Genomic DNA, 13288 nt, shown 5'->3' with positions numbered 1-13288 from the left:
TACCTTGACATTAATTTTTGCTGTGTGTCTTCATAATACATGCAAATTGTTGTATTTTCTATGTCACCTCAGTAAATTAATTATTTATGCAATTTCCGTCAGACTGCATTCTGTCATGAGATAGTGGGTTCCTGTTGAAAATAATCATACTGGGGAATGATTTGTACTCTGTTCACGTGTTCTTAGTCCAGTAATTAGAGTTTTGCTAGATCAGTTGTTAATTTTAAATCTGCGATTGATAGATTTTTGTTAACCAAAGGTATTAAGGGATTATGGGGCAAAAGCTTTTGGAGTTGGGTTGTAGATCAGCCATGATCTCATTGAATGGCGGAGCAGGCTCGAGAGCCTAAATGGCATACTCTGTTCCTGTTATTCCAAAGGCATCTTATTGCATCTGGTGGTGTTCTGTGTAGCTCAGAATATTTTTACAGAAACTCTCCTGCCCTGGATAAATGTTCTGGACCATCAAGGGAGCTCGGGATCCAGCCTTGAGGGAATTTTGAACTGCATCTGACCTGTGGTATGTCAGATTAGCGTGGTATGTCAGATTAGCGTGTTCTCGATGTGAGTCCTTTGGAGGGATATTAAGCTGTAAAAATTAGGTCATTGGTTTTCAAACTACCATTAACATTGAAGAAATGACTTCCTCTTTATACCAATGATTTTATTAATCTCTGTGAACCCAGTTCTGTACAAGGATGTAAACTGTAAATGATGATCAATGATTAATCTAAAATTGCTATCTCTGTAGATTACTTCATTTTCAGTCAGTGGTGGTTTGGTAGCATAAATCTATTCTATGAATGGTTCACCTGACAAATTGTCAATCTTAACAGCTGTTACACTCCTTAACTTCATTTGAAATATTGACTTGGTTTAAACAAAATGGAAGGGAAAATATATTTTTTGACATTATTGATGGTAGAAGGCAAACTAAATGGACCTCAGTCTTTTTTCGTCTAGCAATTCCTATGTTTCTATGTTATGGACGTAAAAGATACCAAGTTTGGACAATGTCATGCAATAGGTTAGGGTGAAAATGAGTTCTACCTGCCAGTATTGTATTTTCCAAGATTTTCATTATCAATTGGTTTTCCTTGTCTTGGGTCCTTTAGAGAAAAAAAACATCTAGATACATACACACACATGTACACAAGCCATCCCAAGTTTTTATTAAATATTTCAATGACCCTTTTGCAACATATGGTAATTTACAAACCACTCTCTAACACTGGAATCCGTAAATACCTAGAATTCCTTCTTGCTATATTCTTGCTCAAGAAGCCTTGAATGCTTCATCTCGCGTATCTATTTTTTCTTCATCTTTTTCTTTCAGTATGTTAAATTTGTTTGTTCTATATCATCTGTTGACATTTCATTTTTATATTTTATTTCAATCCCTTTGATTTTGTCATTTCTTTATTTAAATGTAGACTCAAGTCTTTGTTAGAGTTTTGGAAGCTTGCAACATAGAAGTAGGCCATTCAGACTATTGTGCTTGTGCTGGCTCTTTAAAAGAGTTACCCAGTTATCCAATTAGTCTTACTCACCTCTTTTCCCATAGCCCTGCAAATTGTCCCGTTTCAAGTATATGTTCAATCCACTTTTGAAAGTTAGTATTGATCCTGCTTCCATCACCCTTTCAGGTAGTGCATTCCAGATCCTAACTCTCTGTAAAAACAAATTCTCCTCCTCTTCCCTCTCTTTTTTTTTTTTTACCAATTATGTTAAATCTGTGTCCTCATGATCTTATTGAATGGTGGAGCAGGTTCGAGGGGACAAATGGCATACTCCTGCTCCTATTTCTTATGTTCTAGTTACTGACCCACTTGCCAGTGGAAACAGTTTCACCTCATAATTTTGAACACCTCTATTCAATGGAGTTCTTTGAGGATGTAACGAGCAGGGTGGATAAGGGGGAACCAGTGGATATGATGTATTTGGATTTCCAGAAGGCATTCGATAAAGTGCCACATAAAAGGTTACTGCACAAGATGACACTAAAAACATCCCAATAATGGATAATCAAGGGGCTATAGGGAGGGCAGAACTTAATACAATCACATCACTAAAGAAGTGGTACCCTGTACTAGGTAAAATAATGGACTAAAGGCGGACAAGTCCCCTGGACCCAATGGCTTACATCCTAGGGTCTTAAAGGAAGTGGCTGCAGAGATAGTGGATGCATTGGTTGTAATCCATCAAAATTCCCTGGATTCTGGGGCGGTCCCAGCAGATTGGAAAACCGCAAATGTAACGCCCCTATTTAAAAAAGGAGGCAGACAAAAAGTAGGAAACTATAGACCAGTTAGTCTAACATCTGGCATTGGGAAAATGCTGGAGTCCATTATTAAGGAAGCAGTAGCAGGATATTTGGAAATTCATAATTCAATCAAGCCAAGTCAGCATGGTTTTATGAAAGGGAAATCATGTTTGACAAATTTGTTGGAGTTCTTGAGGATGTAACGAGCAGGGTAGATAAGGGAGAACCAGTGGATGTGGTGTATTTGGATTGCTAGATGGCATTCGATAAGGTGCCACATAAAAGTTCACGGGGTTGGGGGTAATATATTAGCATGGATAGAGGATTGGCTAACCAACAGAAAACAGAGTGTCGAAATAAATGGGTCATTTTCCGGTTGGCAAACAGTAACTAGTGGGGTGCCACAGGGATCGGTGCTGCGGCCTCAATTATTTACAATCTATATTAATTGATTAGGATGAAGGGACCGAGTGTAATGTAGCCAAGTTTGCTGATGATGGAGATGGGTGGGAAAGCAAATTGTGAGGAGGACACACAAAATCTGCACAGGGATATAGACAGGCTAAGTGAGTGGGCAAGAATTTGGCAGCTGGAGTATAATGTGGGGAAGTGTGAGGTTAGCCACTTTGGCAGAAAAAATAAAAAAGCAAATTATAATTTAAATGGAGAAAAATTACAAAATGTTGCAGTAGAGAGGGACATGGAGGTCCTTGTGCATGAAACACAAAAGGTTAGAACGCAGGTACAGCAAGTAATCAGGAAGGCAAATGGAATGTTGGCCTTTATTGCAAAGGGATGGAGTATAAAAGCAGAGAAGTCCTGCTACAACTGTACAGGGTATTGGTGAGGCTGCACCTCGAGTATTGCTTACAGTTTTGGTCTCCTTATTTAAGAAGGGATATACTTGCATTGGAGGCAGTTCAAAGAAGGTTCACTAGGTTGATTCCTGAGATGAAGGGGTTGACTTAGGAAGGCAGGTTGGGCCTGTACTCATTGGAGTTCAGAAATATGAGAGGTGATCATATTGAAACTTAGAAGATAATGAGGGGGCTTGACAAGGTAGATGCAGAGAGGATGTTTCCACGGGGGAATCTAGAACTAGGGGGCATACTTTCAGAATAAGAGGTCACCCATTTAAAACTGAGATGAGAAGGAATTTCTTCACTCTGAAGGTTGTAAATCTGTGGAATTCTGTCCCAGAAAGTTGTGGTGGCTGCCTCATTGAACATATTTAAGGTGGAGATGGACAGATTTTTGAGCGATAAGGGAGTCAAGGGTTATGGGGAGCGGGCAGGGAAGTAGAGCTGAGTCCATGATCAGATCAGCCATTATCTTATTGAATGGCGAAACAGGCTCGAAGGGTCAAATGGCCTACTCCTGCTATTTCTTATGTTCTCCCCTTAACCTTCCCTGCTCTGAAGAGAGTAATCCTAGCTTCTTTGGTCTCTCCACATAACCGAAGTCCCTCCGTGGTATTCTGCTAAATCTTCTCTGCACCCTCTCCAAGGCCTTGATATCCTTCCTAAAGTGTGGTGCCCAGAAATGAGACCTAACTAGCGATATATAAAAGTTTAGCGTAACTACCATAATGGAACGTGGTCATGTCTCGGTTTGGTGGGGGGGGGGGGGATGTTATGGTCTGTTCCGTGGTCATGTCTCGTGTTGGTGGGGGCGCTGTGTGTGTTACAGTCTGTTCCATGGTCATGTCTCGGGTTGGTGGGGGCACTGTGTGTATTACGGTCTGTTCCGTGGTCATGTCTCGGGTTGGTGGGGGGCTGTGTGCGTTATGGTCTGTTCCATGGTCATGTCTCGGGTTGGTGGGGGCACTGTGTGTATTACGGTCTGTTCCGTGGTCATGTCTCGGGTTGGTGGGGGCACTGTGTGTGTTATGGTCTGTTCCATGGTCATGTCTCGGGTTGGTGGGGGGCTGTGTGTATTATGGTCTGTTCCGTGGTCATGTCTCGGGTTGGTGGGGGCACTGTGTGTGTTATGTTCTGTTCCATGGTCATGTCTCGGGTTGGTGGGGGGCTGTGTGTGTTATGGTCTGTTCCATGGTCATGTCTCGGGTTGGTGGGGGCACTGTGTGTGTTATGGTCTGTTCCATGGTCATGTCTCGGGTTGGTGGGGGGCTGTGTGTATTATGGTCTGTTCCGTGGTCATGTCTCGGGTTGGGTTTCCACTCATTCTCTGTTTAGGGGGTTTGTTCCCTGTACGGTCTGGGCTTGGATCGGGGTCCGGGGTATTTTGTGGTATTTGTTATGGCCCAATTGTTGGTGTTTGGTTTGTGTAAAGTAGGGTGGTGATTATTTGGATAGGTTGTGGTTTAGTGGATCCCTGGACAATCTTGGTGTTTTGTTCCGTTGGGTGTCGGTGTTCAGTATCGATATGGTACCCTGTATTGTCTGTGCTCTGGCCGGGGTGCCCAGTGGTTGCTGTATGAAGTGGGTTCCCTGGGTTTGGTCCATTTCCTGTCCCCGTTTGGTTGTCGGTATTTAGTCGCCTACGTTTAAAGTGGGGTTATCAGGTTTCTGCCTATTTGTTGTGATTGAGATGGCCCATGGTTTGGGCTGGGTCCCCATGAGTCCCTGTCGGTCTGTGTTACGGTTATTTTGTGATTCCGATCGGTTCCGTTTAGAAGATTCCATATTATTCGGGGTGGGTCTGGTTTTTGATTGTGCGGGTGGGGGCTTGTTTGTAGAGGAAAAACATTTTTTGTTTTTTTTGTACTGGGTTCCTCGATTTATGTGGGGAAGGGGCAAAGGTTTTATTTTTTATCGTGTAGTGTAGGAGAGGCGTGAGTTCGGGGCCCAGGAGAGGCGTGAGTTCGGGGCCCAGGAGAGGCGAGGACCCAGGGGTAGCACGGGCCAGCCCACACTGCGATATGTGTGCGCACTAGGTCCATGCAGCAGAGTTGGTCTCCAGTCGTCTTAGTTCATCCTTGCCACTGGGCCAAGACCTAGTTCTGTCAAGCCTGTGTGGTGGCTGGTGTGCGTGGATTTAAAAAAATCCACACGCAGGCATCTTCCACCCTTCAACATGTAGTTCGGGACCTGGAATATTAGGTCCTTCATTGAAACACCTGTGAACTCATCCTTTTTTGGCATGGAAGCAAGTCATCCTCGCTTTGAGGGACTGCCTATGATGATGATGAGATGCTAGAGGTCATGGGTTTGGGAGGTGCTGTCGAAGAAGCCTTGGAGTTGCTGCAGTGCATCTTGTAGATGGTATACACTGCAGCCACAGTGCGGCGATGGTGGAGGGAGTGAATGTTTAAGATGGTGTGAATCAAGTGGACTGCTTTGTCCTGGATGATGGCAAGCTTCTTGAATGTTGTTGGAGCTGCACTCATCCAGGCAAGTGGCGAGTATTCCATCACACTCCTGACTTGTGCCATGTAGATGATGGAAAGGCTTGGGAAGCTAAGAGGTAGGACATTCACCACAGAATACCCAACCTCTAACCTGCCCTTGTAGCCACGTTATTTATGTGGCTGGTCCAGTTACGTTTCTGGTCAATGGTGACCCCCCCCAGATTGTTGATAGTGGGAGATGGTTGTGTCATTGAATATCATGGGGCGGTGGTTAGACTCTCGCTTGTTTGAGATGGTAATTTCCTGACACTTGTGTGGCGCAAATGTTACTTGCCACTTATCGGCCCAAGTCTGAATGTTGTCCAGGTCTTGCTGCTTGCGGGCATGGGCTGCTTCATTATCTGAGGAGTTGCGAATGGCACGGAACAGTGTGCAGTCATCAGCAAACATCTCCCCCCACCTCTGACCTTATGATGGAGGGAAGGTCATTGACGAAACAGCTGAAGATGTTTGGGCCTAGGACACTGCCCTCACGAACTCCTGTGGCAATGACCTTGGGTTGAGGTGATTAACCTCCAACAACCACATCATCTTCCTTTGTGCTAGTGAAGAGTTTTCCCCCTGATTCCCATTGATTTCAGTTTTACTAGGGCTCCTTGATGCCACACTTAGTCAGATGCTGCCTTGATGTCAAGGGCAGTCACTCTCACCTCACCTCTGGAATTTAGCTCTTTTGTCCATGTTTGGACCAAGGCTGGAGCCAAGTGGTCCTGATGGAACCCAAACTGGGCATTGGTGAGCAGGTTATTGGTGAGTAACTGGCGCTTGATAAAACTGTCGATGACATCTTCCATCACTTTGCTGATGATTGAGAGTAGTCTAATGGGGCGGAAATTGGTCGGATTGAATTTGTCCTGCTTTTAATGGACAGTACATATCTGGGCAGTTTTCCACATTGTTGAATAGATGCCAGTGCTGTAGCTATACTGGAACAGCTTGGCTAGAGGTATGGTTAGTTCTGCAGCACAAATCTTCAGCATGACAGCCAGGATTTTTTGGGTGCCCATAGCCTTTGCTGTATCCAGTGCGCTCAGCTGTATCTTGATGTCACGTGGAGTGAATCGAATTGGCTGAAGACTAGCTTGTGTGATGGTGGAGACCTCAGGAGGAGGCAGGGATGGATCACCCACTTGGCACTTCTGGCTGAAGATGGTTGCAAATGCTTCAGTCTTGTCTTTTGCACTTGTGTGCTGGGTCCTGCCATCATTGAGGATCCTCCTCCCGTTAGTTGTTTAATTGTCCTCCATCAGTCACGACTCAATGTGGTAGGACTGCAGAGCTTTGATCTGATCCATTGGTTGTGGGATCGCTTAGCTCTGTCTATAGTATGCTATTTCCGCTGTTTTTAGCATGCATCCTGTGTTGCAGCTTCCCCAGGTTGACACCTCATTTTTAGGTATATCTGGTGCTGCTCCTGACATTCTCTCCTGCACTCCTCATTGAACCAGGGTTGGTCGTCTGGCTTGATAGTAATGGCAGTGTGAGGGATATGCCAGGTCATGAGGTTACAGATTGTAGTGGAATACAATTCTGCTGCTGATGGCCTGCAGCGCCTCATGGATGCCCAGTTGTGAGTTCTAGATCTGTTCTGAATCTATCCCATTTAGCATGGTGGTAGTGCCATACAATATATTGGAGGGTGTTCTCAGTGTGAAGATGGGGCTTTGTCTCCACAAGGACTCTGTGGTGGTTACTCCTACCAATACTGTTATGGACAGATGCATCTGCAACAGGTAGATTGGTGAGACAAGAACTTGTATTCTACTGTCTTGGCTCTGTAGTTCAACATCCTATTGGCTTTATTAATTGTTGCTCTGCATTGGTTGGACATGTTGAACAAGACACTAACAATACTCCTACGTTTCTCTCAACTTTATCCTTGGTTATTTCACCATTCATAGTACATGTATTGTCCTTTTTTTGTGTGTGATATTTTATACTTGTCTGTATTAAATTTCATTTGCGATTGTTCTATTCACTCACATGTTGTCTAGCTCATTCTGCCTCCTTTGATCCACTGACCCTCCTAGCTTGTTACTATATGTAGATTTAACCACTTTGTATTTAAGTTTCTGAATCCAAGTCATTGATGTAAATGAGGAACAATAATGGTCTCAATACTGAGCCCCAAGGCACCCCCATTCAGCACTTTCTATCCTTGATCAGTTCCATATCCATTTTAAAGATTTATCTTTAATCCTCACAACTTTGAGCTTAACTAATACTCTTTCATATTGAACTTTTGTTAAATGTATTTTGGAAATATAGGTAAAACCATGGTAGGGCTTACCACTTCCTCAAAGAAGTCAAGGAGGTTGGTGAACCAGGATCCTTCTGAATCCATGTTGACTATAGTCAATGATGCCTACATCTCAACAATGAATTAAAACAACTAGGCTATTGTTGCATAATCCCCAAGTTGACTCTTGATGATAAATTCCATTATTTTACACAAAGTAAGACATGGGTGTCTAGTTTAGTCATTTTTTTTTATATGAGCACACATCTGCCTGTTTCCAATCCATTGGTACCTCTCCAATGTTCAGTGACTCTCATAATTATTAATGCATCACAAGTTTCATCTCTATTCTCTCAGCACTTCGGGATAAATACCATCTACCCATGGAATTTCATTGTTTGGAGCACATTCAATTTGTCTAGGACTTCCATCCCATTTGTATCAAAGTCATTGGTTTTGCTTAGGTTTTCGCTCTTTTTCACAGACATATTGCTCACGTCTCCCCTTGCGAATACTTTGAGAAAGTACTCATTCAGAATATTTTGTACTTGTCCTCTGTTTCAAGCCTATTTGCATCGTTTAATGTTCTCACCTCTTGTATATTTTTGATATGTTTTGAAACTTACGTTTTTTTTCTACATTTCCTTTGCCCCTTGTCCACTCACTTAATGTGTTTCTGCATGATCCTATATTCATCATAGTGAACCCCTTTCCCTTTCTCCATGCAAGATTTGTAAAGTTAATTTTTCTTCATTCCACTTTTAACTTGTATGTTAATCCATTTAAAGTCATGCTTGGTTAGTCTGAATTCACTGATCACAGGGATGTAGTTATCATATGTGCTCAACATTATTCGTTTAAAGGTATTCCATTTATCCTCTACTGAATTATTAATAATAAGCATTCTCCAATCAATTTGCCCTGGTTGTCCCCTCATTTCTTTGAATTGAAGACTTTTAAAGTTATATATCTGGTTCATGATCTTCAGTATATTAGTGCAAAATCATGTGGCCACTGTCTGAGTTCTACAGCTTCTGTTTCCTGTACAATGTCTGGATCATTAACAAATACCAGGTCAAAATGAGCATTGCCTCTCAGCATCCTTGAAGCAGTCATGCACTACATTTACAAAATCTGACTCTAAACCACTTGGATTTTCCCATTCTATATTTGGTTGCTTGATGTCCCTATAAAATAGCTTATTTGCACTTGGCTTTTTTAATCAGTTGCATTAGATCTGAGAGTAATAGCATTTATTTTTAATTTTTCAGAAATTGACACTGTTGCATGTGAACAGCAACCAGTGCTTGGATAAATCCACAGAGGTAGACAGCCAGGTGCCCACCATGAAAGATTGCACAGGGAGCCGCTCACAACAGTGGATTCTGCGCAACGTCACACTCCCTGAGGTTTTCTGATGGGTCAGCTCTGAAGATTTAATGGGCTACCTCTGTGCACCTTACTGCTAGATCTGTACTAAAAATGAACTTTCATCTTAGCAGCGAATAGGTTCCTCCTCTGAGCACGTGGACTCATTTTGAAGGATGTTCAATACAAAAAATGTTGGTCTTAGAACTGCATTCCTTCTTCGTGGTTTGAGACTACAGACTTTGGAGAAACTGTGCACACTGATGTTTACATGATTGTTTCTAACCGATTTAAAAAGGGGAAAGTGGGGGCTGATAAGATTGTTTAAATCTCACTGAATGAACTTGCACTGTTCATTAAGCAAATATGGTTTAATCTAGGAAGTGGTTCTGACATATCACTGGTTTTCTGTGTCAGCAGCATATCATTGTAATTTAATTGCACAATTGTTGTATTTGTCTGAAATCGTGACATAACTCCAAAATATCTCTCAACATTTTGGTTTATCCGTGGTAACCAATATTACATAATATCAGAGCAAGAATACAATGAATATATATCAAACACATTCATTTAAATCACTTTTATATGAATAAAAATCTATTTACCAGGGACAGAATTCATGGAAAAATGAATAATACAATTATGATGACTTTAATTTTGTGTAGATTTTTATACCTCAATGAAGAATTAACCAGCTCTGATTTACAAATTGTGAACATTCTGTTTCATTTGCCATAGCAATTTGTTTCAGTTAACCCTTTCTTAATATGGCATAATAGAAAAGCAGAGGCCACTTAGAGACAGGTAACTGTACAAAAAAAAATGTTCTTCAAGTATCTTATTTTATTTCATTTTTGCCCTTTGTAATTTCTCATCCTGGTTTTGTAGACTGATGAATCTTGTTCGTTTGGCTCCTTCCAGAATTATATCTAAGAACTGCTGCTATGAACCAGTCAAGGAGCATTTCATTAACCAGCTTCTGAAAGACAGTGAATAAATGTTTCTGTATAGTTTGGCTTTATATTCTCGATGAATAATGCATTCACTCATAATGTTAGGAATGTGTGTGGCCTAGGTTCTCTCGGATGTAGATTTTATTTTTTTCCTTTTATATGTTTTGTTTTATAAAACCAATTAAATTCACTATAATAAATGCTCATTCATCGGTGAACTGGGCTGCAGCTGGAGTTTTTGCAGGAAGAAGTCTTCACTCCGTCCATATACTGTCTTACCACTCTATCATTTGCATAACTATACTAGATTCTGTGAAATATTGGTGATTGCTTTTTTTCCTAATAAAATTTTGCTAAAATGGTTTAGTCAAGTGTGTTTTCTACCTATCTATATCAGACAGCAATAAAATATCCAATTCATACAATAAATAACTTTATTTTGGGTTTCTTTCCTCCAATTTCCCCCCCAATTTCTCTCTATTCTTGCAAGCACTAATTCTTCCTTGGGTATAATTCCATGAATTCCAGACACCTTCTAGTACTAATCTTTAGTGGCCATTTTTCATGTATTCCCCTCGAAGGTGAGCGTCATCATGCTACTTGACCATGGAGAGTGCCACGGTTAAGGCTGAGCCTGTCCTCACTTGGCCATGCATTCACGACCTACCAGCAGGGGTTATTGAAAACTCTTCCTTCTTCCTTAACTCATGCATTGAAGACAATCGTAGCACCTCAACCTCCAACATAGCTAACTCCATACCGACTGGAAATTGAGCTGAGACTTAATCAGTGGATTTATTTCAATCTTTTGTAACATTTGAATTCTGTTATGCTTTTTTATATTCCCTATTGTAACATTTATGCTCAGATTTGATAGTAACCTATTTGTTTGTGGTATGTATTAGTGTTGCTTTTGTCATATCAGCTTAGGTCAATAATTCAGACTAAATTTCTTGTGAAGAATATAATTAAAATAAAATTCAGCGTTAATATATGACCAATGACCCACTGGTCCAGCCAGCCTATCACTCAACTGCAATACCTCGTGCATCACTATATATGCACTCCATTTCTCACTTGAAAGAATTTAGAAACTCGGCATTCTGCCCATGAGAAGACAACGTGTTCCACGAGATCTCTATATTCTCTGGGGAAAGTGCCATCTCCTCGCATCTAACCTAATTCTGGTGATAGATAACTTGAAATTGTGAGCCCTGGTCCTCCCTAACATATTTAATTGAAATAAATTGTTTACACAAGCAGACTCTTCCCTTCATCATCTTCTAAACCTCAGATCAAATCACCCCATGTCTGCGTTTCTGTAAAACGTAGACTCCTAGCTCTTTGAGCCTATATAGGCAGCTATGATGTTTTAAACTGAGTATTAATCTTGTGGCTCTCCCCTGCATCTTTTCCAAAGCCTCAATATCATCCACCATGTGCGGAGACCAAAACTGGACACCATATTCTAACAGAGGCCTTACCAAGGTCTTGGTACAAGGACAAAATAGTATGCCTTGTCTTATAATCAATTGCCCTAAAATATGCCCCCTATTCACTCTCTTCAACTCTTCACAACAGTGGTCATGAATCTTTAGTGATCTATTTACTGGAATGCACAGATCTCTTTCTTTTTCCACCGGCTTTAGCATTTTTCTCCCAAGCATGTGCGTATGTTCAGCATGGAGTTAAAATTATTTCTAATACTAAAGTAGCACTGATTGAGATTTTCAGTCACTCTTAAAGCTCATTTTGTTCAATTTATTCTCCAGCAGAATTTCCCCCAATTTATCCTCCCCATTTAGAGCCTTGTTCTTTTAGATCCTTATGGGGCTGCTTCCTGCTCCTCTCTGGTGCTAGATTTCTCATCTTTGGAGACATCTCACAAAGTGTTAGTACAGGGAGTGCAGCCCAAGGCTCTAAATACAGAAATGAAGCCACTATAGCACCTTATAACAGAGGCAAAGGTGGCTGCTATTAATCACTGACTGTTAAGCATATAACATTGAAGCAAAACCTTGCCTTGTTGGGCTGGCACAAAGCCATCAAGCTCTTGCTCATCCGTTCCCTTGATGGCTTACACCCCAGTCACTTGGAGGCTCTGCTCCTTGCAGTGGGTGAAGTGTCACAAATTGGCTGGGCCACTACCAGTGTGGGTTCTCACTGTTTATTATGTGCTGCTTTCTTGAAAAGAAACCCTGAAACATTAGGGAGTTACATTTCCGTGGGGGTTCTCCTGATTATCTGCCATGCTTTTGGCAAAAGATCTGTGGAAATCCTGGAAAAGTGGCATAAGCACTCATGGCAAATGATTGGAAATTCTCCCCTAGAGAGTAACATGAGGGTTACCCCAATGAGCAGCTGGTGTGAAAGGGTGAGCATTGCATTGTTCTAGGAGCCATATTGTGAGAAATCATGCCAAAGTTGTGTGAGTGAAAGGAGACCTATCCATTTGGCAGCTCTAAGTTGAAGGTACAACTTAAGACATTTAGGAGGTTAAACAAGTGAGGTGGCCCAGTGGTTTGCAGGCACCAATGCAGAGATATGGCAGCATGATTTGGATCGAATGTTTGGGGCATGCATAGTCCAGCCATCCTTTTGCTTTTAGTGACCATTCATTAGTATACCCTACCATGGCATTTTTCCTCAGTCCAGAAATGTTTTTCCTTATTTTCTCTGATGAGTGATGCATTAAGAGAACAGTGGCCATACGATACTCCCACTTCCTGCCATGGCACCACATTCAGGTAAGCATAAAATGTTATACTTCCTTTTTGGTGGCAGCCTCCAGTGGTCCCTTTAATGACTTTGTTTGGTTGCTGTGTGCCTGAGAAAACTACACGGCACATGCTACAGTCAGGTCATGCCCAATTTGGGGTCTGAAACATGCATTAGGCCCCCAATTTTCATAGACATTGGGCCTAATCCCTGTTGGAGGCGGGTTACCTAAATGACTACAAGACACTCCAACCAATATGGTGAGGTGGCACACTTCTAATATTGGACTCTTCAGCGCCTGTTTCTTGCCCAAAGCCTGGGATTGCACAATTGAATTTCTAGGCTATGGAATTTTAGAGTACAGAAGGAGGCCA

At 41.8% G+C, this 13288-nt stretch overlaps 1 protein-coding gene across 3 annotated transcripts in view; it reads left to right on the top strand.

Moving 5' to 3' along the window:
- The window catches only part of galnt1 (UDP-N-acetyl-alpha-D-galactosamine:polypeptide N-acetylgalactosaminyltransferase 1), a 258714-nt gene extending 248159 nt beyond the window's left edge, over positions 1-10555 (top strand). For all 3 annotated transcript variants that reach the window (XM_070881133.1, XM_070881132.1, XM_070881131.1), the window contains one exon: positions 9144-10555. In XM_070881133.1, coding sequence (XP_070737234.1) covers positions 9144-9290 — 147 coding nt within the window. In that variant the 3' untranslated portion in view covers positions 9291-10555. The remainder of the gene's footprint in view (positions 1-9143) is intronic.
- Positions 10556-13288: the final 2733 nt, after the last annotated feature.

The sequence above is a fragment of the Pristiophorus japonicus genome, chromosome 5 (assembly GCF_044704955.1).
Source record: "Pristiophorus japonicus isolate sPriJap1 chromosome 5, sPriJap1.hap1, whole genome shotgun sequence".
Taxonomy (NCBI): domain Eukaryota; kingdom Metazoa; phylum Chordata; class Chondrichthyes; family Pristiophoridae; genus Pristiophorus; species Pristiophorus japonicus.
The sequence above is the reverse complement of the archived record's forward strand: the minus strand, read 5'-3'. Positions and strand labels throughout refer to the sequence as shown.